The following is a 23,475-nucleotide window of genomic DNA, read 5'->3' as shown; positions in this document are numbered from 1 at the left end:
AAGTAGGCATGATATGTCTTCCATCTGCTGCATTAAGTTTCCTTGGCCGACCACTGCATCTACAGTCCTCAGCGTTGCCCATTTCTTTGTGCGTCTTCAAAAGAGCTTGAACAGCACATCTTGAAACCCCAATCTGCTTTGACATTGTTGCCTGGGAGAGACCTTGCTGATGCAGTCTAACTACTTTGTGTCTTGTTGCTGTGCTCAGTCTTGCCACAGTGCATGATCTGTGACATGAAACTGTCTTCCACAACCTCACCTTAGTAGCAGAGTTTGGCTGTTCCTCACCCAGTTTTAAGCCTCCTACACAGCTGTTTCTGTTTCAGTGAAAGACTGTGTTTCAACCTACGTATGAAATTGATGATCATTAGCACCTGCTTGGTATAATTGGTTAATCATACACCTGACTCTAATCCTACAAGTTCCCTGACTTTGTGCAAGTGTACAAAGTGTGCAAGTGTAAGAATTGATGCTGGTTTGAAGCCAAAGGGTAGTCACACCAAATATTGATTTTAGATTTCTCTTCTGTTTGCTCACTTTGCATTTTGTAAATTGATAAATATGAACAATTACAATATATATTCTTGAAAGCATTCTTACTTTACAGCATTTTTCACACCTACCTAAAACTTTTGCACAGTACTGTACATACATATAATTCATATCCTAAACAATATTTTAACTGTCTCTACTAGAAGGATAAAATTAGGTGATATTTAAGGCTCCTCCCAACTCTATGATTCTATGACAATTCCGTAGCTAAGTTCTTGTCCAAACATTGAAGCAAACATAATAATTTATTAAACTTGTATGCCACCCAACTCTCACCCACTCTGCCCAACTCTGGGTAGCTCAGAAGAATCAAACAAAGAAATTACAATCAAATCAATAAAACATAAAAGGTAAAGATAAAAGATGGCAAGTGCAATGAAGCAAGGGTTCATGATATGATGTGATATGATATGATAAACTTTGTCATGTTTTTAGTGGACTCACTGGCTATATTCAAGGTATTTTCTGATCTGTTTGAGGCTTGATTTGGCATTAAACGCATCTCATAAAAGAAACTGGATTGTTACTGACTTTTATACAATTTGGCTTTCATACTATGGCTTGATGTTAGGTTCAACCCCAGGTTTATAATTTGTCTCTGGTTTCCTTCCACGTATTGCTCAGTTAGCTGGTTGAGAAACAGAAACTGATAGTGAGAACATCTAGAAAACAAAACTATTTCTATGTCTCACTTGCTCTCAGTAAAAGCTTTCTTCCCAAACTGGCCCCTTCAGCCAAGTTCAGCTTAGCAATTTCTGAGAACCCCTTCCTAGTGCAGATGGTCAACAATCTTCTCCATCTTCCACTTCATGCCACTTGAAAGAAAGACCAAGAACCACTTCTTTCTCCTGATTCAGAGTGGTATGCTTCCTACTTTCCAGACCAAATGAGGACACCCAGATCCTTTTCACATGTGCTACTATCAAGCTAGATCTGCCCTATCCTGTATTTGGGTGTTTCATTTTTTCTACCCAGATGAAGAGCTTTATAGTTCTCTCTGTTAAATTCCATCCTATTCATTTCAAGCTACTGCTCAACCCTTATCTAGATCTTTTAATTTTTTCTCTCCATCTTCTAAAATATTAGTTGCCCATCACAACCTTGTGCTATCAGCAAACTTGATAAAGGTCCTCTTAACCCATCCAAGGGATAAAAAATTTACCCATTGTTTAGAAGAGAACCCAAGACAGACCCATGTGATAGTCCAAGCTGAAGTGGAGCCATTAATGAGAACTCTTTGGGTGTGGTGATTGAACCAGTTGTGAGCACACCTAACAATAGCATCATCTAGCCCTTGTTTTACCACTTTATTAGGAGAATATCCTGAGGCACCTTGCTAAACCTTTGCAGGGGTCCAGGTACTCTAAGTCTTCATCATTTCTCTGATCTACTAAATTAATAATTCTGTAAAAGGTGGAGATAAGGTTAGTCTGACAAAATTCATTTGCAACAAATTCATGCTGACTCCTCTTACTTGTAGCATGTCTCTCCAAGCATTCATAAACATGTTATTTACACATTTGTTTGAGGACCTTTCCCAGTAGGCACATCAAACTGGCAGGTCTGGATTTTTCTGGATTCTCCTCCTCCTCCTAATTTTTGAAGTTGGGGACATTTGGTCTCCTCCAGGCTTTTGGAACATTACTAATCCTCTGGGAGGTCTAAAAGATTAGTGAGAGCAGTTCTGCAATCATTCCTCTAGTTCCTTCAGTACTCTAGAATTTAATCCATCTGGCCCTGTAGATCTGAATTCATTTAAATTAGCCAAATTCTCTCCTACCGTCTCCTTGTCTATCCTAACCTACAGCAGCTATGACTCTGCTTCCTTTTTGAGAGAAGGCAGATGCAAAATACGTGTTAAGAAATGTCGCCTTCTCACTATCAGGCATTACCACTTTGCTGCTATCACTTCACAACAGACCTATATTCTCTTTGACGTTCCTTTTATTTCTAACATACTCAAGAATCTTTTTTTGGTATTTCTCCCACCCTTGACTCATTCTGAGTTCTAGTTTTTCTGAGAGGGTTCCTACAGTTTCTTGAGACACCTTATATTCTTCTTTGTGTATGTTGCCCTGCTTCTATTTCTTCTACATTTTTTTCTTCAGTGTTTTAGAGAGCTCTGCATGTATCTGTGGTGGCCTCTTTAGATTTTTCCAATTTTTCATTCTTGTTTGTGATTGTGACTTCAATACCTCATTTTACAGTATTTCCCAGGCTTTGTGTTTAGGTCCACTAAACCAGTAGGGTTTAACTGATTTCATTAGTTCACTATTAACATTAAATATATCTGAATTCAGTGTTATGGATGCACATTGTGGAATCAAAACGTAGGATTCAAATGCAAAATAATTAAGGCTTCACTGCAGTGTTTATTAGACAGTGCGCATTAAGGGTTAGTGGGAGACACTCCCCTACAGACAAAAGAGATGCTTTGATATTTATACATTTTGAAAAAGGGGAAGGGAAAAGGATGCATACATACACATATTAATATGATGATGCAGGCATAAATAAGTAAGGAAAACCTTCTGCCCCTCTGCTTATTTACTATCTACAAGGAAAACAGTAGCCTTACTGAGAAGAAGAAACAAATCAGTTCAAGGTGTCAAATGCCAGGAAGAGCCCATCCTCCTTCAAGACAGATGCCTTGGTTGCTATGGGGATGGTTGTAATAAGGTTTTTACAACCAGCCCAATTCACACCAACTGCGATACACTCTTTACAACCAGCCTAGTTCCCACCAGCTTCAAGGATGCTGCACATTCTTTTATATTTCAATTTTATTAAGGTGCTCCCATTCATCTGAAGCCTCTAAAAATTTATTTTCCTCACACTTATTTTCCTCACAGCTCTCTAAAAACCTGTTTCCCTCACTTCATAATGATAATGCCAATTCCCTGGAACTAATTAATTTGGAGATTAGTTGCTCCAGTTCTTGACAGAGACAGATACTATATCTGGGCTGAGGGCTGCCACAGCCACTATCCTAATTTTGCACGTCAGTATACATTTCTGGACATTTGAGGAAGGTTATGATTGTTTGATTGAAGTTAAAAGGGTCTTGTCATAGCCCTCATGGAAAACTCATTCTCAGTGCATGAGGAGCATTGGAAGCAATGAATAAATCCATTGAACAAGGGTCCAGAAAAGTAAACAGGAAAGAGTTGGTTCTTGCAAGTGTGGACATGCAGCCACAGATTTGGTCACAATATCTGTCCCTGTCAAGGATAATCTGTAAAGAATAACTTCCAAGTTCAACACACTCCGGTGTTTTCCACTACTAGAACATCAAAAAACTGAGATGTGTTAGAAGAATGACGCTGCAAAACAAAAGCTCCCTGAGATTAATGGCCTCCTCTGGAGTTGTGGTACTCTGGGCTAAGTCAGAGGGATGCCAGTAGCGCTAGCAATTCCAGCACTGGAAACAATAGTCATAATTTGCATGCTTCTGTCACTAGGTATCTTAAACCCTGGTGTGGATCCTTAGATTTGTTTTTTGGACTGATTTGTGCTTTAACTTAATCTTTTAGTATGCCTTTTGGACTAGAACTTTCATTACTAAGCTTTGCAGATTCTTGGATAATCTCTATATTGGGGCACCTAGATCTTTGGCTGTTAAGAATCAGTAGTTGACAGCAAAGACATACTGTACATACTGTATACTGATTCTCTGCTGCCATCCAATGGTTGATTAGTATTTTACAGCCCAGATCTGATTGCCTCAGACTACATTTCTTTGCTCAACTCTCAGGCTTCTTAATAGTTGGAAACTAGTGTCCAGTCACCCACCTAAGCCCACTGGCCTAGACAGAACAGACCTCCCACTGTTCATCTTAGGGATGCTTATGCACAGTTAAACAAAGATGCTCATTTGAATGCTTACCACTAAAAACAACTACTCTTGATAGAAACATTAACTACTTTTTTAAAAAAAATTCATTATATTGCTTCTGGCATATAAAATTATTGCATTTATTTTATGCCAATAGTGGACATGATATATTTTCATGCTTTGTAGAATGGCTATATGTTCTCACAAAGAAAAGATATATTATGGCATTTCTATAGCTGAAATGCTCTTAATGAACATGCTGCTCAGCCTTATTTTGCATTACTTCTACAATGACAAAAGTGCTACTGTGCTATATAAAATATTGAATGCTTGAAATTTCCTTCTTTTCCATATATCCATGTATAAGTGCATTAGTAATCTGATTGTGAACTACAGAATGTCAAAAAAGTAGATAATAGGAAATTAGAGCATATACCTCCATCCACTAAGTAAATTGGACTATAAAGGTGCATAACGTGAAAAAAAAATGGATCCATGAAAAAAAAGAATCAGCAGGAAGCTAATAATGTCTGCTGATTTTAATTTTTTTCCTTTACCTACAAAAATGCCTCAAAGTGCTTTCATATTTGCTAGATGAGGAATAATGAGACCCAGTGGTTATTGAATTTACTTTCCCATAAACTTTGATTTCTGCTATGTGAATTTTAAGCGCTAATATATCTGGTGCCCTGAATACTATATAAAACTCAGTAGAAGTCAATTTGGCTGGAATTTATAATACCAAGCATTATTGAAAGAGACAATTAATCTCTTCAGCAATTCTCACAGTGTGCAGAAGGAGAGATAAAAATAAGTTTTTATTGATGGTTCATAAGTAGAGATTTTTACATTGTGAGTTTAAATGGATAATAATCATTCATGGCTTTCTAACAAATTGACCTGGCTGTGAACAAGTTATTCTTAGTACTTGCCAGATAGGCTTTCTGCTCACCCATAATGTTAGAACTAGGAACAGGTATAGCACTTCTTACATTTATTAGCGTTGTCTCTGCCCAATGTGTCTTGGTATTTAGCAGTGCCACAAGTGGCAGTGGGAAAGATGATGCAGCAGAACTGCTAGCATTGCTATCCCCAAATATCAGATATGGGATAGTATAATTAAGATGATAATTCTTACCCAGAGTTTTGCGCAATGCCGCTGCTGGGTCTGGTCATCTCCCTAACTCTGTGGTTCCACACAGCTGAGCCATCCTAGTTGTAGCAGAAGCATCATCGTGGATACAATGCCAATAGAACACCTAACAGACACTAGACTGAGGCAGTCCAAGTCTGTATTTGATGATAAACATAAATAACATTTGGATCTATCCACAATGATGTCATGGCCCTCTCCCGGGACACCCACTTTGGTTAAAGCGGAGGACCAGGAGGATACACCCCAAGAACAGATCCTACACTTCAGACTTCGTGGCTGTGCTGAGCCAGCAACAGTCTCCATTGTCTTAAAAACCTCTGAGCTGTCTCAGGAGGCATCCTCTACCCAGTCTTCAATAATACCTTAGAAACAGCTGAACCAAGCAGGTCCATGTGGATGTAGCCTTATGAAGGAAATCAAACCTGACTAAGACCAAATGTGGTCAAATAGCCTCAAAGGCTCAATAGGCTATGGGAAAGACAGCAGGAATAATGTTGATCTTAAAACTTCTGTAACTCTAGCTAAAGGAACAACCCTGGCCTTTGACTGACTTATCCAATTCATTCATTCTTTTGGAAGCTCTTCACTTGGTAAGCTTGTCTCTGTGTTCTGAACTTGGACAGGATTTATGACCATGAAATTAGCTTGATGGATTTATTATGGTAATAAACCAGATAATGACTTGCCTTGTCTGGCCAAGTCCTAATTAAAATCTCTTCCAAGGTACTATTTGAAATGAGCTCCAGTGAGCAGCTTCCCTCCCAGTGCACATGGCACGTTCTCAGTGGAGAACGCTTGCTGTTGTTATACTGTACATGGCGGTCACAATCCTCTATACGTCGATATGAACAGAAGCTTTATTGAATTCACCGGGGTTGATAATGAATCAGGTTTGGCTTTTAAGTAAGTTTATTTGTCCTGTATAAAATTAAATAAATAGTATTAGATTAGGAAACAATGAGCAATTTTATTGCATAATTTAAAGAGCAAAAATTACCACTGAATGTGAGAGGAAATAATCTTGCCCTCAAATTATATAAAACGGTGGCATGATGAAAAATAACAATTCTTAAGCATTTGGATACTGCCTATAGAATTTCCATTTCATATATATTTTGAAATGCAGCTTTCTTTAAAATGTAGTTCTGCCAATGCACCTTAAGTATATTAATAGAATTATTTTACCATGAAATTAGTTTTCTCAGTCAGTGGTTTAGGTGAATCCTTCTTTTTGATCAGTGCTGGGATATTATAAGTAGGGTCATGGCATAGCAACTTTTTTTTTGTCAGAATGCCTCTGCAGCAGCAGACCTTTCCCATAGAACATGAAAGTTTTTAATGTATCCTGTCTATGTGTCTACATCTCAGAGTAAGTCTTGATTCCTCAATTCTGAAGCCAGACCCTATTTACATATTTATTAACTAGCAAAAAAGGACTTTTAGTCTTAAGAAATGCAAAGCAATAAAGTTCTTCAAACAACCTTACTGCCTTTTTGAAATTACTAAATTGCATTTGAGTCTAGCCCTCAAAGTTTTCTGGCCTAGTGATAGAGTGTCTTCTGGGTAATCCTTTCTTATGCCTTATGCGTTAGAAATTAGAACCAGATTTTAAATTAACAGTAAAATATTTTAACTTTTCAGAGCTGCTAAGTAGTCAGCTTTTCTGTTGTTACCAGTAGAATAATAGAATCATAGCATTGGAAGGGACTTGGGAGTCAGTAGCAACTTTAATGTTGGTTTATCTGTTTGTTTAATCAATTACATTATCAAAGTAAACAAACAAAACCCATGTGATGCAGACATCACCAGGTCATGACCTTAGGGTCATGTGTCCTGTTTCAGGCCACACACCCACAAAGACACAGAGAGGTAGTTGAAAACTTTACTGGGAAGTTTGTGAAGCAAATAAACGTGCAGCAAAGGAAATGGGAGTACAAATGCACACACAGTAGAGAAATCAGGTCCCCCAAAGTCCAGCGAGCTTGCCTTGAGAGAGTTCAAAATCCAAAACAACAGGCACAAGAGTGGTCAAGTAAAGTCCAAGTGTCCAAACATCATAGAAGGGTCATCAGCTGATCCAGGGTCACAGTCGCGAGGTTTCAAGTCAGGCGTCAACACACAGAGTTGGGGTAAATGAACAGTTGTTGCCAACAGAGAGGCTTGAGCTCACTGCTCTTAAATAGAAGCAACCTTGGTGTTGCTCATTTGGAAGGGTGAGGCTCCTTTCTTGTGAGGAGCCTTGCAGAGTGTCTTTGCTCTGCTCTTCTCTCCGCATGGTGAGCACTGGGAGGGCGTGGCAGTATTTGGGTCCAGCCAATTGACCCTAATTACCAGGTTCGGGACTTGGTGCGAGGTGAACAGAACACCAAGACGAAAATCAGACTTTTTCTATCCACTTTATTTTAGAGCTCTAAACAAACTGGAGACTCCCAGCTAATGGAGGGAGTCCAGATTACAGATTTTACATAGCTTATATACGTTTTCTTCGCAGGATCCATGTGATAGTTTAAACAAAGAAACCAGTTAACTTCTTACAAACATCTGTTTCACCAGGTCACTGTGACTTCAACCAAAAATAGGTTTATCCTCCTGCTGTACATTAATTACTACTCATTATCTATCTTAAATTTATCCTAACCCCAACCCCCTTCCCCTTATTCTATCAGAAGAACAACACTACAGGCTTATAGATCTTGTATGTTCTGTCAGTTGCCCAAGCCATGATCCCTTATCAAACTGACCACAGCTGGTCTCTTCCATCTCTTCTATAGGATCAAGGAAATCACAAATCATACAACTATTTTTATCTTCAAGGATACAATGAAATCACTGAATAATATAGTTGTATTTAAAGCTTAAAGACTACAAAAACAAGCAAGGGGTTACAAGGAAGCCATAAAGCACATAACTACCTTTAAAAATTGCATAGACATGTCATTTGCACAAAAACAAGCAAGGGATACATCACTCTCGACCAGAATGTCATTGGGAAGTAATATATCATTCTTGACAAGAACACTGAGTACAGTTTCTATCACAGATGCGCACATTCTCATATGCCAGCCCACCACACATGTCTTCATATGCAGGTTCAACTTCCACATACTCAGATTCACGATCAGATTCAGCTTCCATGCCCATTTCAGCCATGCCCATATCTCTTACAGCAGCTCAGACTCCTCATCTTCCGAGGCCAGCAGCAGCTGTGTCTCCTGGTTACCAGGTGGCACACCACCTCTGCCTGCAGTGGCTCAGGCAGCAGTTTGACCAGCAACTCTGGAACTGTGGCTCATTGTCGGTTTCCTCGTCAGAGTCCAAGCTGGCCATGACACTAACCAGATATGATGTGCATACCCCCTCCCCAGATGTTCCTGGAGTCACCAGGTTACAACGTCTACCAGACATGACGTGCTAGGTTCAATTCCATCAAGAAGAGGGTGACAGTCAGCCATAGAGTGCATGATTAGATTAACCCCAAACCTAATCCTATATGGATTCAAATCAAAACTAGGTAAAGTGAATGTCAGAATCCTCGCAAGATTTTATAATAAGATTATTAGATGGCTAGTTTAAAGGGAAAAAAATGGTTTTTTACATGCCGCGGTTCTGCCATTGTAAAAGGGGGGGGGGAAGTAGGAATGAGAAACCGTTTAAAGCAGATGGCTCCTTATCACAAGCTCTGGCATGCTCAAGGTCATACCAGCAAGAGAATCAGAGGACCAAGAACTAAGGGCGATGTGGGGGGGGGGGAGTAAGAAAAACAGCTTTGGGTGCGCTTTTGATGAGTCTTAGCAATGCTTTGGATCTGTATATTTATTCTCAATAAATGAACTTTCTTTTGAATCAATATTGGTTACAAGGAAAGTTGCTGGATTTGGGATCAACAGGTGGCAGCTCGTTACATTTTGCTAAGACTCCAAGTGTAGACTTCCACCAGGGAGATTGCCCTGCGGGGAGTCCAAAGCCTCACGTTGACCGGGACCAACCGAGCAGCGGGATGGCTGACAATGTAATTGAGGAAGAAGAAGAGAGACCGGTCCTCCCTCCATTGGAAGTGAAGGTGATAACCCAGGAGGAGCCGGTGCAATCATCGCGCCAAGCCCGAGCGGGGGCGAAGGCAACGGCGACAAGGGGACGAGGCCCTTTGATGAAAGATTGCATGGGGAAATTGGAAGGGCAGATGGGGTCCCTATCCGATGATGTGCAAGTGCTAAAAGCAGCGGTGGATCAACTGCTTGGAGGGGGATTTACGCCCCACATGGCGAGAGTCAGCAGCCACACCGGGAAGGACGGAGGCGGCAGAACAGTCGGCTGAAGGTGAGACCTCCAGCGAGGAGGAGGAGGATCTCACACCTAGCAGAGCCAAGAAGAGCCCGATGCAGCAGCGGGGCATCTCCATGAAATTCAGAGATGCTGAGCAGCTGGCTTGCTTTATCACCCAGGTGCGGATCTACATGGAAGGCTATGGAGGTCTGTTCCGCAGCGAGGAAGAGAAGGTCTCCTATGTGTCCAGTTTTTTTGAAGGTACAGCTGCAGAATGGGTGGTTGGCCTGCACAGGGCGAAGGACCGGGCTTTAAGGAGATTAGAGGATTTCATGGCGGCTCTCTGCGCGCGCTTTGAAGACCCGTGCATGGTGCTTAAAGCACGACGCGACCTGGAAAGGCTGAAGCAGGGGTCCAAGTCGGTATCAGAGTACGCCTACGAATTTCGGGGGTTGGCTCAAAGGCTCCCTCACATGCCTGAAGAGCTCCTGATCGAGTTTTTCCAGAGAGACTTGCAACCGAATTGTTGCAGCGCGTGGTGTGCCGGGGTTTCCCCAAAACCTTTAATGGATGGGTCTCCATGGCCGGTGAGGTGGAGGAGCAATGGCGTACCATAGAAGCAAGAACCCGACTTCCACCCTTACCCGGCACAAAGAAGGTGGTGCCCAAGGCGAAGACCAGCGCGCCAGGAAGTAGCAAGAGCCAGCGCGTCTGTTTCAACTGCGGGGAGCCGGGGCATTTTGCTGCTGCGTGCCCTAAAGCAAAGACGGAGCAAGGAGGCAAGAAGACAGAGCGGAAGGGGCCGAAGTCTTCGAAGCCTGGCAAGAAGGAGTCAGCGGCGGTAGGCAGCGAGTCAGGAGCTAGAGCGGCAACACGCAGCGGCGGCAAAACCCGGAAATTGTTAGCTCCACTCTGTCTCCAACAGGCGGCTGCTCTTCCAGAGAAAGAAAGCAGCTCACGAGAGGACTCAGAGAGCGAAGAGATGGGGGTGAGTCCCATTAAAATTTGGGTGGAACTAAGGGTGGTGAGGATGAAGCGAAGGGCAGAGATGCGGGCGCTGATAGACTCTGGCTGCTCCTGAAATCTGATTAATCCCGCCCTCGCCCGGGGTTTGGGACTGCACTTTAAAGAGACTCAAAACCCCTGTGATTTTTACCCAGCTGGACGGATCCCCAGCGGGGGGAGGGCCGGTGGAGTATCGTACTGAAGAGCTCGAGCTAACCATGGGGGACCATAAAGAGACTATTAAATTCCTAGTGACTCCCATGGCAGGCAACCCAGTGCTTCTGGGCATGAACTGGTTAAAAAGGAAGAACCCAGAAGTGAACTGGGAGGAAAAGATCTTGCGTTTCCCAAAGGAGGGGGGAGTGGAAGTTGAAGGAATTACCGAAACGTCAGATGAAGAGATGGGCGCTGTGAGTAGGGAAAAGGCAGGGGAGGCTGCAACTCAGATTCCCAAGCAATACCTTGACCTGCAGGAGGTGTTTAGCGAAAGGGAGTCAGATCAGCTATCCCCCCATCACGCCTGTGATTGTGCCATAGAGATTGAGCCCGGGGCTAAATTTCCAAGGAAGAAAATGTATCCAATGACACCCAAAGAGTTGGAAGCTTTGCAGGAGTTCATTGATAAGAACCTAAAGTGGGGCTTTGTTGTACCTACGCATTCTCAAATTGCTGCACCGGTGTTATTTAGGGAAAAGAAGGATGGCTCCCTACGCTTGTCCACAGATTATAGAGGGCTAAATGCCATTTCTGCTGACAACTGGTACCCACTCCCTTTGATGAAAGATCTGTTGGCCCATTTATCCAAAGGGAAAATTTTCACAAAACTGGATTTAAGGGAGGCGTACTTCAGGGTGCGAATCCGGGAAGGAGATCAATGGAAATCTGCCTTTAACACGCCCCTGGGGTGTTTCTGTTATGAAATAATGCCGGTCGGATTAAAAGGAGCAGCGGGGGTGTTTATGCAACTTATAAATGAGGTGTTACAAGAGCATTTATACCAGGGGGTGTTGGTTTATCTGGACGATATCCTGATTTACACTGAGACCATGGAGCAACATGTACAATTGGTCAGGAAGGTACTAAAAAAGTTACTGGAGGCTCAATTGTATGCCAACCTCTCCAAATGTGAATTTCATAAACAGCAAATTGACTATTTGGGGTATAGAATTTCACATCAGGGAATTGAAATGGACCCGGTCAAGGTGAGGGACGTCACAGGTTGGGAGGCTCCCAAAACCAGGCGTCAGCTTCAAAGTTTCCTGGGCTTTGCTAACTTCTATCGGCAATTCATACCCAACTTTGCCCAAGTAGCACTCCCACTCACCGATTTGTTGAAAACCAAGGGCAAGGACAAAGCGAAGGCATCAAAACCTGGAGCCCCCCTGGCCTGGACTAAGGAGTGCCAGGAAGCTTTTCAAAGTTTAAAGCGTCTGTTTACAGCTGAACCGATCTTAAAACACCCTGATCCAGAACAGCCATTTGTCATACAGGCAGATGCTTCGGATGTGGCAGTGGGAGCTGTGTTGTTACAGAAGGGGGCAGGGGGGGAGCTGTTTCCATGTGCATACATATCCAGGAAATTCTCAGAAACTGAGAGACGCTGGTTGGTGTGGGAAAAGGAAGTGTTTGCAGTGCGCTGGGCGTTAGTTTGCTGGAGATACTTGTTAGAGGGATCACCCCATCCCTTTGAAATTTGGACTGATCACAAGAATTTAGAAGCTTTGACTGCACCGAGGAAGCTGTCACCCAAGCAAATGAGATGGGCACAATATTTTCATCGATTTAACTTCTCCCTGAAGTACATTCCTGGGGGAAAAAATTTTCTGGCAGACGCCCTGTCTCGATTGCCTCCACACAACAGCAAGCAGGAGGAAGTAGTCGCTCCTGTAATTCCATGTACCCAAACAGCCCTAAGGGTGGTCACTAGAGCTCAGAAAAAGGGGTGAAGAACAACCAGAAGGAGAATTGTTGAAAAAATTAAATGCCCAGATTGCTCAGGATGATTGGTTTAAAAGCAACAGCCAATTACTAGTGAACAAACAAGGGGCATGGTGGTGGCAAGATAAGCTGTACGTCCCTGCAGACGCTAGAAAGTGGGTCTTGCAAAGAAGTCACGACAGCAGAACAGCTGGGCACTTTGGTTTTGTGAAGACATTACATCTACTCAGGCAATAATTTTGGTGGCCAACAATGAGAAAAGATGTAGGGGGATATATGTAGCTACATGCCCCACATGTGCAATGGTAAAAAAAAGAGGGGGTAAACCAATGGGGCTTCTACAGACAGTAGCAAATCCAGGGGCTCCTTGGAAGCGAGTTTCCATGGACTTTATTGTAGACCTGCCTGAAAGCAACAAAAAGACAGTTATTTGGGTAGTTACAGACCTTTTTTTCCAAACAAGCACATTTTGTGGCATGCCAATCCCTTCCATCAGCACCCAAACTGGCTAAGTTATTTATACAACACGTCTACCGAACTCATGGTGTCCCAGAACGAATAATTTCGGATCGCGGGGTCCAGTTTACTGCCAAGTTCTGGAGGGCGTTCCTAAAACTACTGGGGACATCGCAAGGCTTGAGTTCAGGGTACCACCCCCAGATGGCGGGATCATGTGAACTTCTGAACTCAGTGTTAGAACAATATTTGAGATGTTTCATTAACTACCAACAAGACAATTGGGATGAGCTGTTACCATTTGCTGAAGTAGCTTATAATAATGCAGTACACAAAAGCACTGGGCTCACCCCTTTTAAAATAGCTACAGGACAGGACTTTGTACCAATCCCAGAACTACCTAACCAATCCACTCAAGTCACTTCAGTTGATGAATGGGTCCAACAAATGACACAAGTGTGGCCTCAGATTGCTGCGTCGTTGAAGGAGGCCAGAGCAACGTACAAGAAATTTGCAGATGCTAAGAGAACCCCAGAAAAAGAATGGAAAGTAGGAGATAAGGTTCTTTTATCTACCAAGCATCTTAAATCATTACAATCTTCCAGAAAGCTCGCTCCAAAGTTTGTGGGGCCTTTTATTATAGATAAAGTAATTAATCCAGTTTCCCTACGATTACAGATGCCTGCTACCTTTAAAAGAATCCATCCAGTGTTCCACTGCGACCTGCTTAAACCCTATAAAGAGTCATCTCAATGGCTTCCCTCCCCAGCACCGCCTAAACCGATGATGGTTGAAGGAGAACAACATTTTGAAGTTAAAGAGATACTGGACAGTAGAAAGCATAGGGGAAGGGTTCAATTTGTAATTCAGTGGAAACATTTTCCCAAATCAATGGCTGAATGGGTTGACAAGAAACATGTAAAGGCTCCGCATTTAGTTAAAAATTTTTATGATGTTTATCCTACAAAGCCTTAACAATTAGAAGGGTTATTGTATTATGTTTTTCTTTGTTTTTCCTTTTTTAGAGTGAAGAAGAGGAATCATCCACCTGACATCCTCTTTTGTGGAGGAGCAGTATGTCAGAATCCTCGCAAGATTTTATAATAGATTATTAGATGGCTAGTTTAAAGGAAAAAAAATGGTTTTTTACGTTGTAAAAGGGGGGGGGGAAGTAGGAATGAGAAACCGTTTAAAGCAGATGGCTCCTTATCACAAGCTTGGCATGCTCAAGGTCATACCAGCAAGAGAATCAGAGGACCAAGAACTAAGGGCGATGTGGGGGGGGGGGAGTAAGAAAAACAGCTTTGGGCGTGCTTTTGATCAGTCTTAGCAATGCTTTGGATCTGTACACTTATTCTCAATAAATGAACTTTCTTTTGAATCAATATTGGTTGCAAGGAAAGTTGCTGGATTTGGGATCAACAGGTGGCAGCTCGTTACAGAAAAGTTAACAGAACTCTAGGCTACACTGTATTTGCAAAGCAAATCCTATTTTGGGCATTGTGAAATAAATAATAGCCTAATGGTGCTTTTAATTTTTGTGGAGTTTTAAAATCAGTGCCTTGAATGCAGGAAAAGGAGCCCCTAAAATGCAGCCACAGCCTGCATTTGTCCCCCTTTTCTAAATGGTTTTATTTCTGTGCAGTTTTAAAATCACTCTCTTGAATGCAAGAAAAAAGAACTTTTTAACCCACAGCATCCCTAGAGTGATTAACTTAATCCTAACCCCAGTCCTGATCCTATATGGATTCAAATAAGGCCCAGGTAATGTGAAAACCACAGACAGCTTTACCTTTTGTAAAAGTTGAAGACACATCGTTTGCAAATTTTAACCTGAAAATGCACACGCACACGTGTTTGCAAATTTAACTGATAACACAAATGCACACATACAAGTAAACATTTTGAAGCATGACCTTAATAAAGTTTCATACCCCCCCCGCAGCAAAACAAGGAAAATTTAACCGGTAATGCAAATACACCCCCACCCCCACTGTCAGAGTCTGCACACTTAATCCCAAAATTCAGTAAATCCTCTGGAGACTAAAAGTTCCATCAGAGACTTCTTTATTCAGGAGAAGCATACAGTATCATAGTTTGTTGAGTCTGATTCAACATAGCAAAGCCTTGTCTTTTTAAGCCCAACTTCCCCCCCTTCTAGGTTTCTATTCCCGCTTGCAGCTCTTCGTGCCTTGCTCCGGTTCTCACACCTCTTGGCCTTGGATGTCTGGTTCAAGATAGAGATAACGGCACCTAGCCTCCTGTTTCCCCCCCTTTTTATGGCAGGTCAAGCAAACGGTTAGAATAACATTCCCAACATTTCACTATTGATCTATGGTTAGCAATAAAAGCAAAAGTATGGTTAGTAATAAAAGCAAAGTAAAATAATTGAAGTTTCTGGTTTGCGTAGATCCTGACACCCACATCTTATCTACACGCCTGACATTTCAGTCATGTCACTTATATGTGAGCTAATAAAGGTATGGGAGTAGGGCGTGTCCAGGCATGTCAGAGTCATGATTCTGGGCATGCACAGAAGTAGGTCACGTGTCAACTAGTAAGGGGGAATGGAGTGGGGTGGAGGTAGTGTGTTCAGACATGTCTGGGCAGATGTTGCATTGAAGTTTAAAGCCCACTGTGCATTTTTGCTTTTTTGTAGGATAGCTCTGGATAAAACAATAGAAACAATAGAACTTCAGCAACACTCATAATAATATAATACGACCCCTTAGTTTCTGAAAGCTATTTGTAGTGGGATAAAACATTGTAGATATTTCACCTTCTAACTGTCCATGTGCTGCATAGAATGTAGAAGGCTGGGGGTCACCCATAACATGTTGAGCCCATTGTGAATCTGTGGGCATTGGCAAAGCTGCAAAGATCTGATCACCCACCCAGTCTGGAAAAAAAAAAAAAGACACATAGCAGAGGTCAGAGTTGCTGCAGAAATGCTTAAAGGAATCCAAAAACTAGTGATATTTATTTCTGTGGGAAAAATAAAAAGGAATATCTTCATGGGCTTTCAGACACTGTGAGTCTGACATGCCATTCTGGTGAAAGAAAACAAAAGAAGTTACAAATACTATTTTGCTTCTAACAGGGGTCTACATCTCAAAAAAGTAATCATAAAATTACTTATATTAGTAACATCAATTCTGAAAAGGGTCTTCTTAGCTGACAAATGTTGCAGGAGGGCAGATAGGGCAGAAAACCACACATGGAAACAATCACATATGCAACCTACTTTATACACATTGTTGATGTCACAAACTAATCACATCAGAGACCCTGAATTCTTAAAATCTTTTCCAAAACCAGCCAGGCTGCCAGGAAGCCCATTTTGAATAATATCACACATGCTTTGATTAAATTGTATGTCTGTTTACATTCTGACATGGTTAAATGGGGTTAGCAAAAGAAATAAAACACTTGATCTATAAATATCTATATATCTATATATCTATAAATATATTTTATTATAAAATTCAATGGATGGATATTATCCACTTCTTGCAATTAATTTCTGTTACATTCTGACATATGACCCTCTTCAGAGCCACAGGCAATTCAGCCTCAACATTTGACATTACTGAAAGTGGATTATTGTTCTTTTCAATGCACTGAGTTCATTGAGTTATGAAGGCATTGAGTTCAACAAAGGTGTCCCACGTGAAATATAATTTATTCAGTTTGTTGGATATGCTTATGATCCAGAAGGCCTCAGGTCTGGAAAGTCTACAGCACAGGCTTTTAATAAGTTCTACTTCACTGGTTCCGTCCACTTGCTCTTCATCTTCTTGTAGACACACCATTAAACAATGATGCAGCATTTTTATGATACATGTTTTCAGATTCTGTCATGCTAACATCTTGAGACCTCATCATTTCTAAACCAGGAAATAAGATAGAATTAGACTGGTGGTTTCAACTAATCTGAAATACTGTTTTCTTAATCTTTTTTACTTACCATTTGCTGTCTTGCAGAACTTAAATAACAAAACAGTGTACTCCATCCTGTGCATTCTCTTCAAAGAAGCTACATGGCTCAGGCATGCAGGGTCTTTTTCTTCTTCTAACCCCCTCACTTTAGAGGCTTTGGGGTCAATTTTATTTCAAACAAATCACTATCAGTATTCGTCATCTTCGAACTGCTGGCCTTTTATTTTTCAAAAGCACAGTGGGCTTTTAAACTGGTGAACTTTGATGCAGCATCTGCCCAGACATGTCTGGACATACCACTCCCACCCTTTCCACCTTTCTTACTAGTTGACATGTGACTGACTTGCATGCCCAGAATCATGGTTCTAACATGTCTAGACGTGTGCTATAAGATAATACAAATGTTAAGCTCACTGCATTGGTTCTGGTAGGCTTCTGGCCCCATGGTTATCATCTACAAAATCCTGTATAAATCAGTGCATTTTTTCCATTTTTTCCACTTTTTTTCCCTTTATACATTTGTAAGGAATGGTTAGACTAACTGCTTATTTTGCTTCTGTACCTCAAGGTTCTGCTGAAGGGACATTTTTAACAAGTTTGCAGAGGTACGAAAGGAAATGGAAAGATGTGGTTAAGCTAAAGGCAAAATGTCTTGCTTGTTCATATCAGAGCTCCTAGATGCATTTCCTGAGCGTGCATGAACTTTTGCATCTGCTCTGGCTTCTAACCACATCCTTTGCATGATTTGGGGCAAGCTAGATTGCAAAGCCTTTTATGAAGAACCCCTGCAAATGAGAACTAGAAACTTAACTATTGGTTTATGCTGCTTAAGTTAATGTTTTCAACCTTGGAAGGCGGGCACATGGGTGTGTGTGTGTGCATGTGTGACCCTCCTCCTAGATGCTTCCTGATGACAAAAAGGTATAAAAGCTGTGGTAAACTGTTCTAGGTGTGGTCGTTCTCTATCTTTTCTCTGCCAGCCGGACAGAGAGTGGTTCACCCTGCTTTTCTCTTGGCCAACAATAAAAGCTGAACTTTTTTTGGAAAAACCTCTGTCTGGAGTCTCATTGGAAATTATGGAATCCAGGCTAGCGAACCTTACACATTCATATAAAAATGAATGTATAAAAGAGCTGTTGGCCGAGCCCAACCCTGGGTTCGTTTTCATCTGGTGCAATGAGGCAACAAATCACACAGAGTTGAGGAAAGTGGATTCCAACACTTTATTACTATGCAGAAACAAAGAGGTATGCTCGGAACCCAAGTCCAAATTGACTTGCCTTCATGAAGCAAAACCATATTTTATACAGTTTAAGCAAGGAAGTACTAAGCTGATTGATACATGTCTTAGACATGCGCACAAAAGCATTCTATCCCATAATAGTCCAGTGGGGGAGATATTAGCATATGAGATTTCTACCTCTGGGTGTGCTTTTTAGCATGCTAATGATAAACTTTTGTTCACTTCCGGACCCTTGTCTAGACACCTCTAACCATAGCTGGAGCTGAATGCCATGTCTCCTTTCTTTATTCCAGTAATGGGCTCATTTATAAAATTTCTTTAGCAAGTTGTTAGAGCAACAACCTGCCAGCTAGTCCATGTATGGAATGTTTGTGGTTACCCTACAAAGCCTTTGTGGTCAGTTTTTCTAGCCCCTGCTACCAAGTTAAGGAAATGCTGATTTTTAACAAGCAGAAGCACAGACAAAGTGATTACAATGGAATAACTCTACCTGAAGCTAATTCATGGCTTACAAAAGCCTCTAGTAGTTTGTTAATAAATTGATTCAGCTGGCCCTCAAAGCAAACCCACAGGTATTCCTATATAGTTATAGCTGCCTCTGCATGTGAGTTACTGGAGGACTTCTGGTATGGGACCTCAATCCTTATAAAAATTGGTTTGCAATGGCATAGGGAAAAAACCCTAATCCGTGTTACAGGTTTGTTGAAATAAAAAGCTTACACAGAAGGGAATTCTTGAACTTCATTATAAAGGGTGTCACTTTGCTACGGATCTGAATTCCCTTCCAATTTTGACATGCTGGAAAAAAATTGTTTTGTGCAGCTTTTCCCAATAGAGTTACAAATTTGTGTACCACAATACAAGTATACAATATGAGTAAATTGCAAATACAAGTAATAGAGACATGTTAAAATATTTATGTATTTTTTATGTATAGAACTAGAAAGTATAATAGTATGTCACATACAAATGACTGCCTGGACTAGTCCCTGCAGTTTTCTTGGCCATATTTTCAAAATTGGCTTGCCAGTTTCTTCTTCCTAGGGCTGAGAAGGAGCAACTGGCCCAAAGTCATCCAGTCATGTCCACCAATCCAAAAAAAAAAAAAAAGCTCATTGTTGCTGTGGAAAAGGATGGCAGAGACAGGGAAAGGAAAAAAAACTTCAGTCTCTCCAGTAAGGAGGACAAGAAAAACATTAAAAAGGATCTTGGTTTATTATGTAGTAAGAAATTCTAGAGAAGATTCTCATGCTAGGAAAGGTGGAAGGAAAGAGAACAAGAGGATGATCAGCAGCAAGGGGGATGGACTTAATTACAGCAGTGATGGGTGCACTGTTAGAAGACCTGAAGGCCTAGGGTGGGGATGATTCTCCTGGAATAAATCTGTCTGTTTGGTCACTAAGAGTCAGCACCAACTTGTTGGCATATAATCAATCAAGAAATTCCAGAACTTCTTCAGGAGCTGTAAAACACTTGATTTAGCCACTCTCAGCCCAACCCACCTTACAGGGCTGTTGTGGTGAAAATAGGAGGCGGGAACATTAAGTATGTATGCTACCTTGAGTTGACCAAAAATAAAGATGAGATAAAAATCTAAAAGTAAATAGGAGCTGCACTTTTTTTGTCTTTTTGTTTGTTTTGGTATTATAATTTCATAATTAATTCGTTGGATATTACTGTTATTCTTTTTTGTTTTTATATATTGTTTTTGCCCATATTTCACTTCTAAAATTGCAATAAAAATTTTAAAACCCTATGCATTTACAATTATTTTTCTAGGGGTTTTTTTTTTTTGCAAATGTTCCATTAATTAATCACAATGGCCATAATTTTCAGGCATTATTGCAGCAATTTGACATGTAGCATAATTACCTAAACTTTATTATGACTTCCTGAAAAGTTGGATTTTTTTCACAGTGGTGAAAATAAAAGAGTTTTAATGTACCATCTCTGTAATATTAAGCAGGTCTGAGGAAGAGAAAGCTGAGAGAGAAACCACTTCTTCTTTGGGGGATACTGTGCCTACATTTGAAATAATACCTGGTCCCTTTTTCTGGGCCTGTCCTAAGACAGGGCAGAAAACCACAGAGGCTGAGATACTACCATCTCAGGAAGAATGAGAAACAGAAGAACTTCAGCTAGATAGGTATCCAGAAAGAAGTTAGGGTTGCTCCCTAAAGAAAACAGCACCATTTTGTGTATGCAATGTGCCAAGTGATGAAAAAGCAAGAGATTACAGAAGTGGAGAAATTAGTTAAACTGAGTGCCAGGCTGGAGAATAATTAAGACCATTTCAGTTAGGCTGAGAGTGGTTCTCAGGAAGTACAGATAAGAACCAGACCTCCCATGTTGGAAAAATGTTTGACTACGTGCATTAAATTTTGCATCCCATTCTTGCCCATCTTGAAGAACCTGATTCTTGGATCGTGTCCTAGATACCTCTTGATTTACTTTTGTCTTCCTCCTAAAAGTTACCCATCTTTAGAATTTGGCTTTTCTTGAGTAAATCTCTTATTGGACAGATACTTGTAACAATAAGCCCTTTTCTCTTCACATTTGCCCTTGCATTTCAGCAAATGAATAATATGGTGAAAGATATGCAGATGCTGCTTACTAACTCAGATCATTGGCTCATGTAACACAATTCTCTAGGGACCTAGTCCAGTTGTCTTCCCAAACCCTGTTATCCAAAAAACCAGAAGATTAGAGATTGACATAAGCTGCTGTATTATATCTTGCTACCTTGCTTTTTATAACAGCTGTTGTTCAGAGATTATAATGATGAACACAATCTATTAATAAGTCCCTACTCTAAATAGTTCACAATCTAAAATTTGAATCAAGGGGAAGAGTAAGGCAAGGGAAATATATTTTCAGTTCTGGAGGAATGGATTGTGAAAATGACAGAACTCGCATAAATGGCAAAACTGACCTGATTGGTCAGATAAAAAACAACAAAAACTTTTTTGAAAGACTGGAAACCTTATATGGACTTTCTGCTGAAAGAAGAAAGAAATGACATGATGATCTATGGATTTGAAGATTAAGAAAGACATGGATTAAATGAGGGGCTGAAGGGACTTGTATAACATCTAAGAGGGAGAAAGGACAATAAGATTGTAATTATCTGTTGAAAAGAAGGTTGGAAGTCGCATATTTCTTAAGTTTCTTTTTCATTTCTTGCACTTTTTTGTTTCTTTTTTTCTTTTCTTTTTTCAATTTGTCTTTTATTCTATGGGAAAAATCTTAATAAATATAAATAGAAAATATGTTTTCAATTCAATTATAGGCTTTGTATAAATAGAAAATGAAGCTTTGCAGGAAAAAAAACTGGATTTTGAAGACAAATAGGAAAGAACAAGTAATATAACAGCTATTCTCCATGAGATCTTCAGTTTTAAAATGCTAGAAAAGAAAAACATGTATTGTTAGATTAGAGTGGCGTTGTTAGAATACCATGTGGCGTTGTTATCATTTTAATAATAATTGTGGGCAAAATCCCCCAACCAGTGTTAAGTCTGCTGATTATTTAATATTTGTAAAAACATTAGTATAGTTATGTCTTACTCTTATGCAGAATTACATATCTAAAGATCTAGTCAGTTCCAGTAATGCTAAATATCATCTCCTGAACTGGTTTTCCCTAACCTATTCCTGATCACAGGAAATGATAAAGTCTTCACTGGAGGATACAACCAATGCTGCTTAAGATGACATTCACATGCATCAGAAACAATAATGAGTAGCTTTTAGGAGTGTCCCCGTGAAGTGTCATATAGAAAGGGATTTTAACAAGAGGTGAAATGGAAGTAATAGCTTATCAGGGAAGGAAACAGAATTTCATCTCTGTGATGCCAGAACCACTTTCCAAGAAAGATTACAGTTCTCTTACCAAGGAGTAAGAGGTATGAACAAGGTCAAACCTTAATAAAAATATCTACCATCTTCATCTGTATGCAACATTCCAAAGACAAGGATGGGAAAAGGAGCGTTCTGCCACACAACTGACTTGCTTCCCACTGATCATCGCTGACATTCATGTTTGTAAACTGCTAAAGATTTCTATGGAGAGAAACATGAGCATTAAAATAACAGAGGTATCTGGCTTAATTCCAGATTTTCCCTAGCAGAATGTTATGATAATGTATTAACATTCCTAAGAAAATTGAAGTTTATTTATTTATATTTATTATTTATATAGTCACCCATGTCACGCAAGTGACTCTGTCAGGGTACAAGCATTAAACATACATACACAAACACACACAAACCCAGGGAATATAATCCCAGGTGCCCAAGGATAAACAATAATCCCACTCACACACACAAAAAAGCACATCAACCACAGCAGAGCTCACCCAACCATCTTGACTCAAATGCCTGGAAAAACAGCCAGGTCTTTAGTGCCTTGCGAAAGGCTAAAAGGCTGGAGATTCGGGCCATCCAAATCTCCAGGGGGATGCTGTTCCATAAGGCAGGTGCTACCACTGAGAAGGCACTATTCCAGAGTCCAACAAGGTGACATTGTTTGATAAAAGGGACCAGATCTGGTGGGGCAAGCAGAAACAATGGGAGAAAGGTGGCCCCACAAGAAGCCTGGCCTTGTGCCATGGAAGGCTTTTATAGGTGATAACCAGCACCCTACTGGGGGTCCTTGCAGCTCACAGAACAGCAGTTTTATATAGGTGTAATGAGAAACACCAAAAACTGACCATATCACTGCATTCTGGGAGTCCTCTTCAAGGGCAGCCTCATGTACAGCATGTTAAGTCAATCCAAATGGGAGGTGACTAAGGCATGGGTTCCCATGCGCAAGGCCTCCCAGTCCAGGAATGGGTGAAATTGGTGCAGGAGCCAAGAGGCCAGGAGGGTACCCCAATTGCAGACCAACTCTCACTGGGGAAATGTATCTCCATGCAGAGTTAAAGATGGAAAATCCCCAGAAGCTGGGACCTACAGCCAGGAAGAAAAAACAGGGAAAGTTTAGGAAACTTGTGGCTGCACAGAGAATTTTTGATTAAGCTAAGAATGAAAAGGGCATGTATAGGAAATGAAGGACGAGAGTACTCATCAGGCAGCAAATAGTTA

At 40.9% G+C, this 23,475-nt stretch overlaps 1 protein-coding gene across 1 annotated transcript in view; it reads left to right on the top strand.

Moving 5' to 3' along the window:
- Positions 1 to 10,386: 10,386 nt before the first annotated feature.
- HS6ST3 (heparan sulfate 6-O-sulfotransferase 3) overlaps positions 10,387 to 23,475 on the top strand; it is a 74,506-nt gene continuing 61,417 nt past the window's right edge. Inside the window, exon 1 of the mRNA XM_088136618.1 lies at positions 10,387 to 10,794. Within this exon, the coding sequence (XP_087992744.1) occupies positions 10,387 to 10,794 (408 nt within the window). The remainder of the gene's footprint in view (positions 10,795 to 23,475) is intronic.

The sequence above is a fragment of the Python bivittatus genome, unplaced genomic scaffold, assembly GCF_059951505.1.
Source record: "Python bivittatus isolate LINGU-HERP-01145 unplaced genomic scaffold, Pbiv_v1 ctg000060_np1212, whole genome shotgun sequence".
In the NCBI taxonomy this organism is placed as follows: domain Eukaryota; kingdom Metazoa; phylum Chordata; class Lepidosauria; order Squamata; family Pythonidae; genus Python; species Python bivittatus.
The sequence above is the reverse complement of the archived record's forward strand: the minus strand, read 5'-3'. Positions and strand labels throughout refer to the sequence as shown.